The sequence below is a fragment of the Doryrhamphus excisus genome, chromosome 11 (genome assembly GCF_030265055.1).
Source record: "Doryrhamphus excisus isolate RoL2022-K1 chromosome 11, RoL_Dexc_1.0, whole genome shotgun sequence".
Classification (NCBI taxonomy): Eukaryota; Metazoa; Chordata; class Actinopteri; order Syngnathiformes; family Syngnathidae; genus Doryrhamphus; species Doryrhamphus excisus.
Window position 1 is genome coordinate 14,993,449 of NC_080476.1, and position 16,054 is coordinate 15,009,502.

The window sequence follows — 16,054 nt, forward strand, 5'->3', positions numbered from 1 at the left end:
CAGTTCCACATGTCCAAAAGGAGTAGTACCATCTGGTACTTTTACAATCAGTAACTGTTACATTTGTTCACTTCCTGCTCTCCTAATATAATTTTTTAAATTTTTTATTTTTTTTATTTTTTTTTCATTTTTTTATTTTTTATTAATATAGTAATATATTAACTAATAACTAACTAATATAATTGATTTTTTTATTTTTTGTTTTTTATGTTTTTAATATAATAATATATTAACTAATAACTAACTAATATAATTGATTTTTTATTTTTTGTTTTTTATTTTTTAATATAATAATATATTAACTAATAAACTAATATTTTTTTATTTTTTATTTTTTATTTTTTATTTTTTTTTTTATTTTTTATTTTTTATTTTTTATTTTTTATTTTTTATTTTTTATTTTTTATTTTTTATTTTTTATTTTTTATTTTTTATTTTTTATTTTTTATTTTTTATTTTTTATTTATCTACCTCTTTTATATATATATCTAACTACCTCTGTTTATATGTTTGTATATCTTTAGAATGCCCAGATGATGGGCAGAATTCTACAAAAAAAAGTGCAGTTTTCCTTTAAAGGGGAAATAGTTGGATTTTAAAGAGGGATAAAGGGAGGTGATGCAACTGTCTGCTCTGCATGGTTCCAGTCTCCTGAGCTGTAAAGGTACCAAGAGTCATGTGGCTTGCTAGGATTATTTTTGTGAGGCAATGGCACCCTCTGCTGTTCACTAAACAGAATGCCTTAAATCATGGAGCTGCATGCTCTTTTGCATCCTGAGTGGAACTGGTTTATGAAATCAGCCTCTCAAAGGAAGCATGACTGATGGACGGTGATTAGCACCGATTGCTCTGTCGGAAAAAAAAAATGATGAGAATTACCCTTGAATGGTCAGTTTATAAAAGCCGTGCGTGGAACAAAAGCCGTGTTTAATACGATTAAGACCTCTCTGGGTTACAGCCTTCCAAGCCAACACGAGTGAGCTGTGTCTAATGAGGGCACAGTAGCAGACGCACGCTGACAAGACACTCGCATATGCCGGCTCTCTTTTACTGTCTTATTACGCTCCATCGTAGAGCCAATTTGCTGTGATGTTCCCCGATGCAGGGAAGCTAGTGGGCGATAATGATGCTAAAATAAGTAGGGCTTATTATCCGGTGACACATTAGAGCCAGGCAGAGCTGCCTTGCACACAAGCACTTCTTCCAGCTATCAATATATGACACTCGCAAGATGTGTGTGTGTGTGTGTGTGTGTGTAAAACAAATGTTCTATGTATGTCAAAGTCACACTTAAATGTGAGTGTGAATGGTTGTTGGTAAAGTGACTATGGGGGTGCTATTTCAAATTTAGAGGGCTCTAATGCTTGAAATGTATTCGTAAGCCGGTTTTCTCAATTTTTTAGTCAGGAACGGATATTTTCCTGAAACTTAGCTATGTTATTTTGCTGATTACTAAACATTTTTTTTTTTTCTGATGAAAGACGGGGGGCTGCACGGCAATGGAGTGGTTAGCGTGCAGACCTCACAGCTAGGAGACCAGGGTTCAATTCCACCCTCGGCCATCTCTGTGTGGATGTTTTCCCCATGCATGCATGAGTTTTCTTTGGATACTCTGGTTTCCTCCCACATTCCAAAAACATGCTAGGTTAATTAGCGACTCCAAATTGTCCATAGGTATTAATGTGAGTGTGAATGGTTGTTTGTGCCCTGTGATTGGCTGGCCACCAGTCCAGGGTGTACCCCGCCCTCTCGCCCCAAGACAGCTGGGATAGGCTCCAGCACCCCCGCGACCCTCGTGAGGAAAAAGCGACAGAAAATTAATGAATGAGTAAATGTTGGGTAATTTTTAGTAGAGGTAGGTGATGCTGGACATTTTTTTATGGATCCCATAATAATATAGACAATGTAATACAAAATAATACAATTGGTCAATGTTATTGTCATATTCAGTTATTTTTTTCAGCAAAATAAAGTCAGTAGTGTAAAATAAGTAAACAAAATCAAAAACTATTATTGGCTAATTCTTAGTTTTTTGTCCCCCAATGACATTAATGATAATTTTTCTTTATGGAAATTGCCTTTTAGCAAATCACCTGTTAGCTGAGGCTCCCTTGTAGTTGGGAGGGCAAGGTAAGGAGCGGGGAGTAATTGAGGAGCATCTGAGAGTTGTTGGCTCAATGAATGAATTTTATTATTTAGTTATTTTTTTTTAATTTTAGTTTTGTTTGGAATGTCTGATATCAGTTAATATTGACATAAAAATGAAATGTCGGTTCATATTGGTATCTGGTTTTCGTCGATGGCGATGCGAGTGACTATGCCGTGCTTCACACCGCATCAATTCTGCCAGCTGAGTATGTTTCTAGCTTCTGCAGTTCTGCTACAAGGCTTGAGTAAAAATGTCGCCAGGCCGTTAGGGGTGAAGACAACGAGGTAGGTCGGCCGGGGGGAATCGGCAACCCGACCCGCAACACCCAATTCATGACACGGGCACTTTTTCAACTGGGTAACTTGGTTCCCTGGAAAAATATCTTTGGAGTGTGTCTCCGGTATTTGCTCGGTCGACGTGGGATTTGCTGCCATTATTGTACCTCCACTGCATCCTTCTTCCCGCCTGCAGCTATTCAACAGTACACTTGCACTCAAAAGTGTTTCAAAGAAAATGCTGAGCCAAAACAAGGAAAGCAGCGTTTCAGGGTGAAACGCATGTCAGGGAGCACGGAGAGTGCAAATATGTTTGTTGTTACTTGGTTGCCAAAGCAAATGATAGAAGAACACTATGAGTCAAACGCAACGTATGGCATATTTTTCTATACATACTTTTTTCTATACATGCCCACCCCCCTTCCACTGTTTACTTGATGCATTTCATCCGTCAGCGCTACATGTGTAGTTCACGGGTTGCAATCAATACTTTGCACTTTTCACCCTTCTCAAAGAGTTGCTGTCTCTTCTCCGCTATTCCTCGCTCTTGCTACAGAGCATAAACAATGAGATGTGGTCTTTCTTCTGGAATTTATTTTATTTTATTTATTTTTTTATGTAGACATTGCAGCATAAGAGCCTCAGTGTTCATGAACAGATTCTTTATGCACAGGTATAATAAGCACAAACACTATGTAAACAAGTCATCTAATGACTTAATCCAGACTTTAAACCAGGGGTCTCAAACTCAATTTATCTGGGGGCCACCGGAGCTAGGTTCTGGGTGAAGCCGGCCCGCATCAGGTTTTAAAAAAAAAAATCAAAAAAACGCATTTATTAAAAACTGGAAGAAAAATCAATAAAAAAAAACTATCTTCAATGCTTTTGCTTCTGCTATACCCTACACTTTTTCAGTACTTTGGTTCCGGTTTTCCACACCAAAATATCTGATAAAACATTCCACTGTTCTCAAATATCTTAATTTTTATTTTTCTATACACAAAATAAGATTAATATAATATATATAATAAATAAATATAATTATAATAATAAAACGACAAATAATAAAAACTTAACTTATAAAAACCACATATAGTTGGTGGGTAGACAAATGATTTTTTTCAGATTAAAATGAACAAAGCATTATTAGAGCCCTGTAGACATGACAAAACACGACTATAGTCACATTTATACTCTTTTTATTTACAACATATTGCGCAACTGCAGGGTCTTGAGACACATGCTAACTAGCAAACTAGAGAGCTAGCGACCTAAACGGTAGCCTTCAAGTTATTTCCTTTAAACTGAAATAGCCAAAAACTTACCACTTCCACACGGATAGGGAGGATAACTATTAACAGTTATTTAACCTTTAACATGAACATGAATCAAACGTAATAATTTTTTCTGGGTACATGATACCATACAGCATCCATATCAAACTTGCGCGGGCCGCACTGACATTAAACTTTCATATCAAGACAGGGGCCGCAGGCCGCGTGTTTGAGACCCCTGATGTATACCATTGTTTTCGTAAAGGTCATTCGGAAAGAGAAAAACTGTGATTGATTCAAATGGTGATTAATCATAATTAATTATTTTAGAAAACTGATTCTGTAATCACATGAACATGTAATGGTAATGGTTTTATTTCATTTGAACATGCATCAGATTACAATTGAGTGCATCCCATAATCAGTTCACAGTTCCACATGTCCAAAAAGGAGTAGGAAGAAGCAAAGCTTATTAAATCCTACCCCTCCATCTGGTACTTTTACAATCAGTAACTGTTACATTTGTTCACTTCCTGCTTTCCATAATACAGTTTAAGGTTTTTTTTTTTTAATGTACCTTAAATAATGTTTTAATCACTCCTCATGTAAACATGGCTACTGAAGCTTAATATTTTTGGCTTTTCAACAGTGTGAATATACAGTGTACTATAAAGATTAGTTTGTTCATTTGCAGTATTTTCACAGTTTAACATAATGCATAGTAGAAATAAAGCTTGTTACTGTTTTATAAAAAAAGAGGTTAATACATTCTTTCCGTTGTTTGTGTTGCTCGGATAGAGCGAGCATTTGTTATGAATTAAACAGAGGAAAAAAAGCCATTAACATGAAATCGATAAGCCCACATCGCCCCAAGTTGTTTTCTCAGAACTCAGTCTGGGGTTTTAGTCTGTTGTCTCACATGCAAAACCTGCGGTTAGCATCACCCCCCCCCCCCCCCCCCACCACCACCCTCTTCTTCCACTACTTGTCCTGGTCTGTCAGCAATTATCTTGTGTTTATCCCCGTTTCCTGCTTTCATCTGGTACAGCCAGTCAATGCAGGGACAACTAGGAATTTTTGTGGACATTTAAGGAAAACAGAGGTGAACTAAAACATCATCGAGCTGGGAATGCCGCTTGCATCTGAAAGCCATCGAGTGATGGAACTATTTCACTTCCCGTTCCTCCTGGGAGCACATTTCCCCATCTTAAACCGGGACCCCTGTCCAAAAACAACCTGCTGACTTTGCATCAAAATGAGATCCAAATCCAGTCATGGTTTGTTTATGTTTTTATACACGTCTGGGTTTGCATCCACCTGTTCTTTCCCATCTGGTCGTTTTTTCAAGGTAAATCATAGCGTTTGGATATGCTCAATACAAAACAGCTTCCTAATATGTTCCAGGTTGTAAAAACAAGGGTTTGAAATACTATAAAACTGTTGAAAATGAATGAAAAAACTACTCTATACTAGCTTATTGTGCTGATGGTAAGTGAAGGCAGCATTTTTGTCGCATATACAGTAGAACATGTTTTTTTTTTTATTATACCATAATAAATCAGCGATAAATCCAATCAGATTTCAGTCTGAAATTTGAATCACCGAATTGTTCTGGGCTGCACGGCGGTCGTGTGGTTAGCGCACAGACCTGACAGCTTGGAGAGACGAGTTCAATTCCACCCTCGGCCATCTCTTTGTGGAGTATGCATGTTCTTACCGTGCATGCGTGGGTTTTCCTCCCACATTCCAAAAACATGCTAGGTTAATGGCAACTCCAAATTGTCCATAGGTATGAATATTTAGGTATAAAAAAATAAATAACTAAATTTAAAAAAGTAAAATTTGTAAAACTTCAAGATGCGTATGTTTCAAAATTAATAATGGTGCTTGCTATTTGTTAATATATTTTTGATAAATTAATTGACAGGGGGCTGCACGGTAAGTCGAGTGGTTAGCACACAGGCCTCACAGCGAGGAGACCCGAGTTCAATTCCACCCTTGAACGGAAATCCTTAGTTGTGCTGGACCGACGTGACCTTGGCTGTGTTCGCAACCGCATACTTACCTACTACTCATACTAACTCTTTGAGTATGCAGTGTGTCTACACTGGCAGTATGCCATTTTTGAGTATGCGCAAAGTTGCCGGATGTATACTGAATTCACCAGAAATGTTTGAGTATGTATCATCAGCTTTACTACTCACACTCAAATTTCGTTCAATTCCACCCTCAGCCATCTCTGTGTGGAGTTTGCACCGGTACTCCGGTTTTCCTCCCACATTCCAAAAACATGCTAGGTTAATTAGCGACTCCAAATTGTCCATAGGTATGAATGTGAGTGTGAATGGTTGTTTGTCTATATGTGCCCTGTGATTGGCTGGCCACCAGTCCAGGGTGTACCCCGCCTCTTGCCCGAAGACAGCTGGGATAGGCTCCAGCACCCCCCACGACCCTCGTGAGGATAAGCAGTAAAAGATTAATGAATGAACAAACCGTTCTGTTTATGCTCGGCACATTTGGCTGAGCACCATTGTGCTGCCGATCACCAGTGGAAGTTGGTCACTGGGTCAAAGTTACTAGCAGTAATGCTACTTAGTGGTGTTGGTGACTATGTGACTGCATGTAGTACTTAACTCATCATTATACTTACATATGGGTTCGTATAACGCACACAAATGATGGGTTAGGGTACATAATTATTTATTTTTCAATTATCTTTTGTTAATAAAAGGTAGGAGAAATCTGTGATTGATTCAAATGGTGATTAATCATAATTAATTATTTTAGAAAACTGATTCTGTAATCACATGAACATGTAATGGTAATGGTTTTATTTCATTTAAACATGCATCAGATTACAATTGAGTGCATCCCATAATCAGTTCACAGTTCCACATGTCCAAAAGGAGTAGGAAGAAGCAAAGCTTATTAAATCCTACCCCTCCATCTGGTACTTTTACAATCAGTAACTGTTACATTTGTTCACTTCCTGCTTTCCATAATACAGTTTAAGGTTTTTTTTTTTAAATGTACCTTAAATAATGTTTTAATCATTACATCCCTACAATAAATCTGTTTAAAGGTCCCATAAAGTATCCTACTGACAAGTATAGCCCCCCCACAGAGGAGAAAAGGTTATTTCAGATCCACCATGTCCATTATAAAAGTTTCTGCGTGCTCCGCTGCTGCTGCAGCAGTCATTTGCATTATGTGAGACAGTCTGGTGCCGTAATCTCCAGTGTTAGCAGGAGGAGAGGGCGCGGGCGCTAAAGTGATTTCCTGGCTGTGGCTTAGATGGGAAGCATATTATCCGGCCATCAGTTTCATTTCTCATATCTCTGTGTGTGTTGAGAGAAGGAAATGGCCTTTGTGCCGGTGGCCAATACAGCCTGCGGAGCGGAAGAGATACAACATGTGTGCACGACGGAGAATGGAATGAAGATCTGTTCTTAATATGTTCATGTAGAAACCCTTTACTGCATCCACCTAGTATAGTATAATATTATATGTCCAATGATACATAAGGCATACATCATTTCGATTTGGAGCTTTTTTTTAAGCCGTTATTTACTCACTCCAGTCATTGACTAGTGGTGGTAGTCACAGTGCTGTATGCAAATGAGGTGAATAGGCTTGATTTTTGAATCTTAATTCGTTTCCAAATACAAAATATGGATCCGATCTGTTGAAACTGGTTTTAGAGCCATTATAGATTAGAAATTGTACTATTTTGTAACGTACTAGTTTATGTTAGAAGTGACATTTAGGGGTCAGTAAAGTTAATTGATTTGGCAAGTTGAAAGTACCTTTGGGTGACATACTGAATCTTCACTGGCTAAATGTACTGCAAAAAAGGTCGGTAAGGATAATTCATAATGCCGCCTACAGAGAACATACTAAGTCCTTATTTCTAAAATCACAAATACTTCAACTTGCTGATATAGTTCATCTTCAAACAATCTTGGCTTTATTTTATTTCTCATAGGAAAAGTTCATTCGGATAGTGTGTGTTTTGGTTAGAGTTCTGGAACAGATTAATGATGCTAACCAAGGTTCCGCTGTATAGTAAGTAAATGTTATGGTACAAGCAGAGACTGTTACACCATTTCGTAGGAGGTGCAGATGCTTTTACATGTTCAAGGATGCCATCTTCATCGTCGCCTACGTAGTCGTCCGTCGTTTTATGCGTGTGCAGCCATAATTGGCAGCTATGATATAACGGATGAATTGGCTTTATCTTATTTCTCATAGGAAAAGTTCATTCGGATAGAGTGTGTTTTGGTTAGAGTTCTGGAAGAGATTAATGATGCTAACCAAGGTTCCGCTGTATAGTAAGTATATATTATGGTACAAGCACACTGGAAGGGGCGTTGCAAAGAGGGAGAGATGGGCTTATTGGGAGGAGGAGGAGGTCTCAACAATTAGACTGTTACACTATTTAGTTATCCCTGTCCATTTTGTCGGAGAAGGTGCCTTTACATGTTCAAGGATACCATCTTCATCTCCGCCTACATATTCGTCCATCGTTTTCTGCGTGTGCAGTCATAATTGGCAACTATAACGGATGAATTGGCTTTATTTTAGTTCTCATAGGAAAAATTCATTCAGATAGAGTGTGTTTTGGTTAGAGTTCTGGAACAGATTAATGATGCTAACCAAGGTTCTGCTGTTTCGTAAGTATATGTTATGGTACAAGCATACTGGAAGGGGCGTTGCAAAGCGGGAGAGATGGGCTTATTGGGAGGAGGAGGAGGTCTCAATAATTAGACCATTACACTATTTAGTTATCACTGTCCATTTCGTAGGAGGTGCAGTTGCTTTTACGTGTTCATCGCTGCCTACACATCCGTCCGTCACGCACGTAACTAGTTCGTCTAGGAACGTCGACAAGGGTCCTTTGTAATCGCCCACCCGTGACTTTGTACATTTTCTGAAAGAGGAAGGAAATGGATGGAAATCAGAAGGAAATCTCTCGAATTCAGTGCATCAAATCGATTCCGCAGCCATTTAGCTTGCTGAAATAATGAACTCTTTAACCTTTTCTTCTTACACACCTTCAATGATCCGGAGTACAGGTCTGAAACAGCTCCAGAAAACAAGTCTCCAGTCCTCAGCCCGGTGCAGTGATACTCTAACCTACTTTTAAATGTGTTTGTGGATCCACGGTAGCTCTCCCATGCTGTCGTACGGGAACAAGGATAGCCGTGGGGTAGGTGGCGAAGCATAAGCACGCATGCGTGTGTAAAGTGAGCGAGCCAGCAGGCAAGCTGTCACTTAATATTACAACACCGCGGGGGTCTTCCACAATGACATCACAAGGGTGGAAATTGAAGAGTACAAGACATCCCACGCAGCAACGGCCTCCTCCTACAGCTCCCTCCAGTCTAACAAACACAATGTTTGTTTTTCCATTGGATTAGAGCTTCTTCCTGTGGTTTTGGGGAGGCATAGTGACTGTAGTTCCGGAGTGTGTGTGGGCTTCCTTATGGGGAAAAGAGCGGCTGTCTTCTTGTTCCTCGGAATTAATAGATTTATTTACTGTATTGAAGGAAAAACTGCACTTTTTTAGGGAATTCGGACTTCATCCACAATCCGTCTGTGAGACATGAACATGTCTTTCTCTTTTCTGTGCGTTATAAAGGTATACAAGCAGATAAAAAAAAGATTCAGGTACGTAGTTTAGGTAAAGGTTTTATGGTTTTATATAGATCAGGGGTCTCAAACTCAATTTACCTGGAGGCCACTGGAGCTAGGTTCTGGGTGAAAAAAAAAACAAACAAAAAACTGGAAGAAAAATCAATAAAAAAAACTATCTTCAATGCTTTTGCTTCTGCTATACCCTACACTTTTTCAGTACTTTGGTTCCGGTTTTCCACACCAAAATATCTGATAAAACATTCCACTGTTCTCAAATATCTTAATTTTTATTTTTCTATACACAAAATAAGATAAAAAAATAAACAAATTAAGAATAAAGACCATAAATCAATCAATCAGTAATAAATAAGTAAAATAATAATAAAACAGCAAATAAGAAAAAGGTAAGAAACCACATACAGTTGGTAGAGAAATTATTTTTTCCAGATTCAAATGTACAGTATTAACAGTTATTTAACCTTTAACGCGAACATTAATGAAACTTAATAATTTGACCCAATTAGCAAGTTAGCATCGTGCTCCGTTCCATCTGGGAGCAGCGTCGTAACTTTAACAACATGTTTGACGAGATGCTTTATCTTGATCGTATATTTTCCGTTTGATTCCAAATCATTTCCTGCATTTATTTGTAACCCAGCGTCAATAAGCCTTTAGCTTCATTGCTAATCCAAAGCAAAACAGGGCGGGGTAACAGGGTAGGGTAACAGTATGGGCGGGGGCAAAATCATGTTTAATTGTGTCCGGTGTGCACACAGCTTTAAGCTAAGTCATTTCAACATTAAACTTTGGTATCAAGGTGGGGGCCTCAAACTAGCGTCTCGCGGGCCGCATTTGGCGGTGAAGCTAGCTGCTAGCTGCTAGCTGGCTAGTAGCTAACAGATGTGGTGTAGCGAGGGGTCACTACGCCGTAACGTAGTTCTTCAGCATAACAGCAATAATAATAATAATAATAATGTTAATAATAAAAATAAAGTTTGCCGATCGCTAGCCCCGCCTCCTCCAGAACCGGAAGAACTGCCAAATTCAATTCAATATTCAAGTACAGTAACACAGGAAATATGCCTTTTAAATGTTATTTTGTCGGAACGGAAATAACTAAATTAACGTGTTGTCAAATATATTAACGTAGTGACAATACTGTTGTTTATCAATAATAGTTTGCAGAACAGTTATCGTCTGGCAAAAAGGCCTAGATGACGCTAACCAAGGGTATATTTAAAGTTGTATCATGAATCGTCAAATTTGCTACCTTTGTTCGAGTGTTTGTTTTTTACGGGATCACACGAAGCTACCGCCCAAACAGATTAGATATTCAGAAAACCCAAAATTTAAACAGAGACGGAAAGGTTTTAACGATATCGGACTCATTAAACTCGACGTAGAACAGACACAAATAATCCTGACATCAACAAGACGTTTTAAAGAGCGAAGCAGAAGAACATTGAAAGAGGCATTCACCTCCACGGGCATTTGCCACGAGGACCGGATCCTATCTGCGCAGCTCTTCTGTCAGCCATCCAAGCTTGCCATGCGTATACACACACACACACACACACACACATTGCACACAAGACTCGAGAAGGGGAGAAACAGTTGCAAGCTCGGAGACTCGAAGTCAGACACGGCGAGATAAAGCAAGCGTGAGGCGCAGCAGAAGACGAGAGCTTAGCGTAGTCAACATTAGCATTTGGAAGACATTTTCTCTGTGGACATTCAATCACTTAGCAACGCTGGAGAGAAGCATGATCAAGTCCAGTTGGTTTTATGTCAAGTTCAAATATAACGACAAGGTAAGTCCGTATGTCTTTTTTTTTTTTTTTTTTTTTCTCCATGCATTATTCTTTTGAGCCTATAGTTTCAAACTCGCAACCATTGAGCCATTTTATGTCGAGTGCGTGGAAGAGTCTTTCCAGACATGTTTTTATCTTCTGGAGTGCCTGTTTTAAATTCATAGCCAAGCTTTAGGTGTGTAGGCCTGTGATAAAGTGTAGCTTAAATACATTCTGTATGTAATTTCACTCTCGGGGATGCTGATAGGGCTTTTTCACATAAATATTATATTTCATCTGAGAAAAAGATTTACCTTAGATAGCTTATGTAATAGAAAATGAGACTGAGGGGAGAAACATTCTCTGGCGTGATGATGGCGTTACGCGGCGCTTTCCCCCCAAACGCTTGCTGTTGTAGTAATGATGAGGATGGCTACAGTTCCTATTACAGGGGTCTCAAACTTGCGGCCCATGGGCCGCATTTGGCCCGTGAGTTTGGAATATTTGGGTCCATGTATACGTGGCTATTGGAATATTTGGGTCCGCGGGCCGCAAGTTTGGAATATTTGGGTCCATGTATACGTGGCTATTGGAATATTTGGGTCCGTGTATACGTGGCTATTGGAATATTTGGGTCCATGTATACGTGGCTATTGGAATATTTGGGTCCATGTATACGTGGCTATTGGACTATTTGGGTCCATGTATACGTGGCTATTGGAATATTTGGGTCCATGTATACGTGGCTATTGGAATATTTGTATACGTGGCTACTGATAAAAGCGTTGTCGGAGTTCGGTGGTTCTTGAACACATCATAGTTGAGACACAAAAGTTTGTTTGACATTCCACACTTTGAATGTGTATTAGTCCCATTTACGTTTTTTTGTACATGCGTGTTTTTTTTTTGTTTGTATATGTGCTGTATTTTTTCTCCAAGAAAATACTTTGTTGTAAAGGTCTGGTCACCTCCTGGTGAGCTTGGGATACATAATTCTCCATTTTTGACACTCAAGTCAAATTGCATTTGTGCATCCAGCCTGTCAAAAAAAGCAAACAAAACGCTTGCTTTTCCTCTCTATGGAAGGACGATTGGCAATTTGATTATTTTCATGGCAAGAATTGAGAAAATATTGTTTTTATACAGTAGACACACATAGAAGAAACCTTTTATAGTGAAATATAAACTCACTAATCGGTGATCTGCCCCCAAAAAAGGTAAATTGAGTTTGCGACCCCTGCTATTATCTTCAGTCTGTTACCCAGTCATGTGACCATTGAGGCAGTTAATCAGCCGGACGTCCGCCACGAGCGACCGTCCAGTCACGAACTTTTTCTGGTAAACGGTTTTCTGGTAATGATCCCTTTCGCTCATCAAATTAGCCCCTGTAGGATCGATAGAACGATTACATTTCATGCCATTCATGCTCGACTTCATCCAGTTGACATTTGATGCAGTGGATTAAGCAGCGTATGTTGACTGGCTTTGTCGGAATTAGAATGATTGTTTCCATTAAGAGCGTCTTTGGTGGCCTCCCTTTGGTGGAGTTTGCACCAGAATGCATTTGCCAAGGCAACAATATCCACATTTAAGAGAAACTTGGCCAAGGCAGCACAGTTGGAAGACAAGTTAAAGAAACCATGACGGCAATGTTGGCAGTATCTCGTGTAAAAGTACAGATGGGAGCTCCGGCACCTTGCTTCCGTTACTTAACCCATCCCGTCTGGCATCGGTGGAGAACATTTCTGCTTTAGATTAAAGATTTAGATAAAATTGAATGAATCCAGCAACTGGTGACGATCTGGTGTCATTTCAAACCAGTGATCTGAACTCAATACCAAATACCAAAGACATATTTATGGTAATGGTAATGGTTTAATTTCATTTGAACATGCATCAGATTACAATTGAATGCATCACATAATCAGTTCACAGTTCCACATGTCCAAAAGGAGTAGGAAGAAGCAAAGCTTATTAAACCCTACCCCTCCATTCGGTATATAATATATGGTATATATGGTATATATATGGTATATATATGGTAATATATGGTACCCATTATGTCATTGGATGAAATATTTTATTTTGCTTTATTTTATTTTACTTTACTTTACTTTACTTTACTTTTATTTTTTTATTTGAATTGAATTGAATTTATATTAGGAAAGCAGGAAGTGAACAAATGTAACAGTTACTGATTGTAAAAGTACCAGATGAAGGGGTAGGATTTAATAAGCTTTGCTTCTTCCTACTGCTTTTGGACATGTGGAACTGTGAACTGATTATGTGATGCATTCAATTGTAATCTGATGCATGTTCAAATGAAATTAAACCATTACCATTACCATAACAAATTAGCAACACATATGAACAATATAGCAATGTAATTGCATCATATATGTCTAGCTCAAAGAGATTTAATTCTCCAATACGTTTCTTATGATGTGTTTTCCAATGTAAAAATGAAATACAAACCGTACGTATGAGGTGCCGGAGTGTATCAGAGGAAAAGCAGACGTATGGTTGATGCTGCCATCTGCTCCTCACGCCGCAAGCTGTCTGGCCAGTCTCTGTGTGATTGCGTGTGATCGACAGGCACGCTTTCAAACACGCCAGTAGGAAGTGACCTTAAACAAGCGCTGCCATTTTTGAGTGAATGCTTGTCTTTCCTGTTGACCCTGCCTCCTTTTGCTCGCTGGAGGGAAAGGGTCTAAAAGGGGCTCAATACTCTGTGGCTTCTGGGTCAAGAACTCGGGGTCGTCGTGTCTGGGGAAAGAATAATTGCTACCCCTGTGTGTGGGCTCATGTCCTAAAGTGAGAGGGCATAAAAGAGAGGGAGGCTAGAAAGTTGGCTAGATTTCTCCGAGTGGAAAGAGAACATAACACCACAGTCTTTCTTTCAGCTCTTTATCCTCTAAGCCGTTGCCAAGGCCCCCCAGTAGGCCAACTCTGGGGCCGCAACCCACAGAGGGCGAACAGACTCCACTCACACTGGACTAATTCAATCAAACACACACTGGGTACTGTTTTATACAGATAACTGCACTCGGAGAACTACTAGTACATGCACCTTGTGACCGATGTCTCAGCGAGTGGTCAATGTGGCGTCATTATGTTGCATGGACGATTGTAATGGTAATGGTAATGGTTTTATTTCATTTGAACATGCATCAGATTGCAATTGAATGCATCACATAATCAGTTCACAGTTCCACATGTCCAAAAGGAGTAGGAAGAAGCAAAGCTTATTAAATCCTACCCCTCCATCTGGTACTTTTACAATCAGTAACTGTTACATTTGTTCACTTCCTGCTTTCCATAATACAGTTTAAGGGTTTTTTTTGTTTGTTTTTTTAAATAATGTACCTCGTACCGAAGTACGAGTTTAGTACGAGTTTATATGTCTTTCATGTTTTTTTGTGTGTTCTACAATAGAAGAGAGCATGTTTGGTGCAGTTTTAAGCCGAAAAAACATCTGGTACTTTTACAATCAGTAACTGTTACATTTTTTCACTTCCTGCTTTCCATAATACAGTTTAAGGTTGTTTTTTTTTTTTTTTTTTTTTTTTAATAATGAACCTCGTACTGAAGTACAAGGTCATATGACCATCCAATGACATGTACCATAGTAAGTGTCAATATAGTGATATATATATATATATATATATAGCACATCATGACATTTTTAGCTAATTGGTTATTTTTTTAGCCTTATGCATTATTTTAGCTGTTTGAAGATTAACTATATCAGCAAGTTGAAGTATTTGTGATTTTTAGAAATAAGGAGTTAGTATGTTCTCTCTAGGCGGCATTATGAATTATCCTTATATCCTTATGAATTATTCTTGTTGATTGGTTGTGTAAACCTCCAAGTAGTTGGCCGATTGGTTTTTCACATTGTTATACGTGGCAATGACATTCACCTTCATGATTTTTGATGCCGCCTTATTGTTGCTTTACGTGTACTGTAATAAACACCCTGGACAGAAACCGCCTTTGTAGTACACCATAGCTACAATGCACTTCTGTGGTCAACATCGACCTCATCTTTGCTATCACAAAGAAGTCAAAGAAAGATCAAAAAACACTTCTAGAGTTAATCCTGGTAATCTTCACTGAGCTGAAATTGCATGCAAGATATGTGGTCTCGATGAAAAGTACTGTACTCTATACAGTACACTATAGTGACTGTAACAGCTGTAATGACTGTGAGAGAATTGGTGTGTGGGTTATCAGTTATCATTTAGAGAGACTGATTACAGTATTTGATTACAGTGATGATGGACGGACGTACAATTGAAACCTTTCTAGGGTGGTTTTGTCTCTTTGAGACATAAGCCCAAATCGGATGCAGCAATCATACAGTATACTGCGTATATTCCCATTCTTTCAACAGAATACTGCAAGGTTATAAACTTCCATTATGAGTCTATCGGGATGCTGTTAGAGACGAGTTAGCCTTGAGATTTAAAGCTCAAATGCAAATGCGTTCGCTTCTTCCAGAGGGTTGTCTCTCCATAATCATTCCTTTAGCTTATGTTGTCCTGGGCCGACTTGACAAATAGCGCATGGGTTGAGCACCATGAAGGTTTTATCCCTTTGCCAATCCATCCGTTCTTGGAGGACTCAAGTGAGAGTTTACTGGAGCCATTTTAGTCAAGCCAGTTTAAATGATTTATGCTTAAAAGCCGGAGCGCTAAGAGGCTTACAGGACTCCTGACCTTTGGGATGCTTGTCACAATGTGGGATCCGTCGGTTTTTATTTCCCCCCTCCAGAAACGTTTACTTTCCAGACACATCCAAAGGGATTACGAATAATTCTGTGCAAAGTCCAGATGTTTTCTCAGACCGCGCACAGCAAGGAAAACCCAGCCCATCCCCTGTAAACATCTGTTTGACTAAAACCTTCACATAAAGTGGAGACACGGA

At 38.9% G+C, this 16,054-nt stretch overlaps 1 protein-coding gene across 11 annotated transcripts in view; it reads left to right on the forward strand.

Annotated features, from left to right (window-relative positions):
• auts2a (activator of transcription and developmental regulator AUTS2 a) overlaps positions 1–16,054 on the forward strand; it is a 356,846-nt gene that overhangs the window by 116,502 nt on the left and 224,290 nt on the right. Inside the window, exon 1 of one of the 11 annotated variants that reach the window (XM_058086258.1) lies at positions 10,469–11,146. The exons of the other annotated variants lie outside the window; for them this stretch is intronic. Coding sequence (XP_057942241.1) covers positions 11,099–11,146 — 48 coding nt within the window. The 5' untranslated portion in view covers positions 10,469–11,098. Of the gene's footprint in view, positions 1–10,468; positions 11,147–16,054 lie in introns of those variants that run through there. 11 annotated transcript variants of the gene reach the window in all.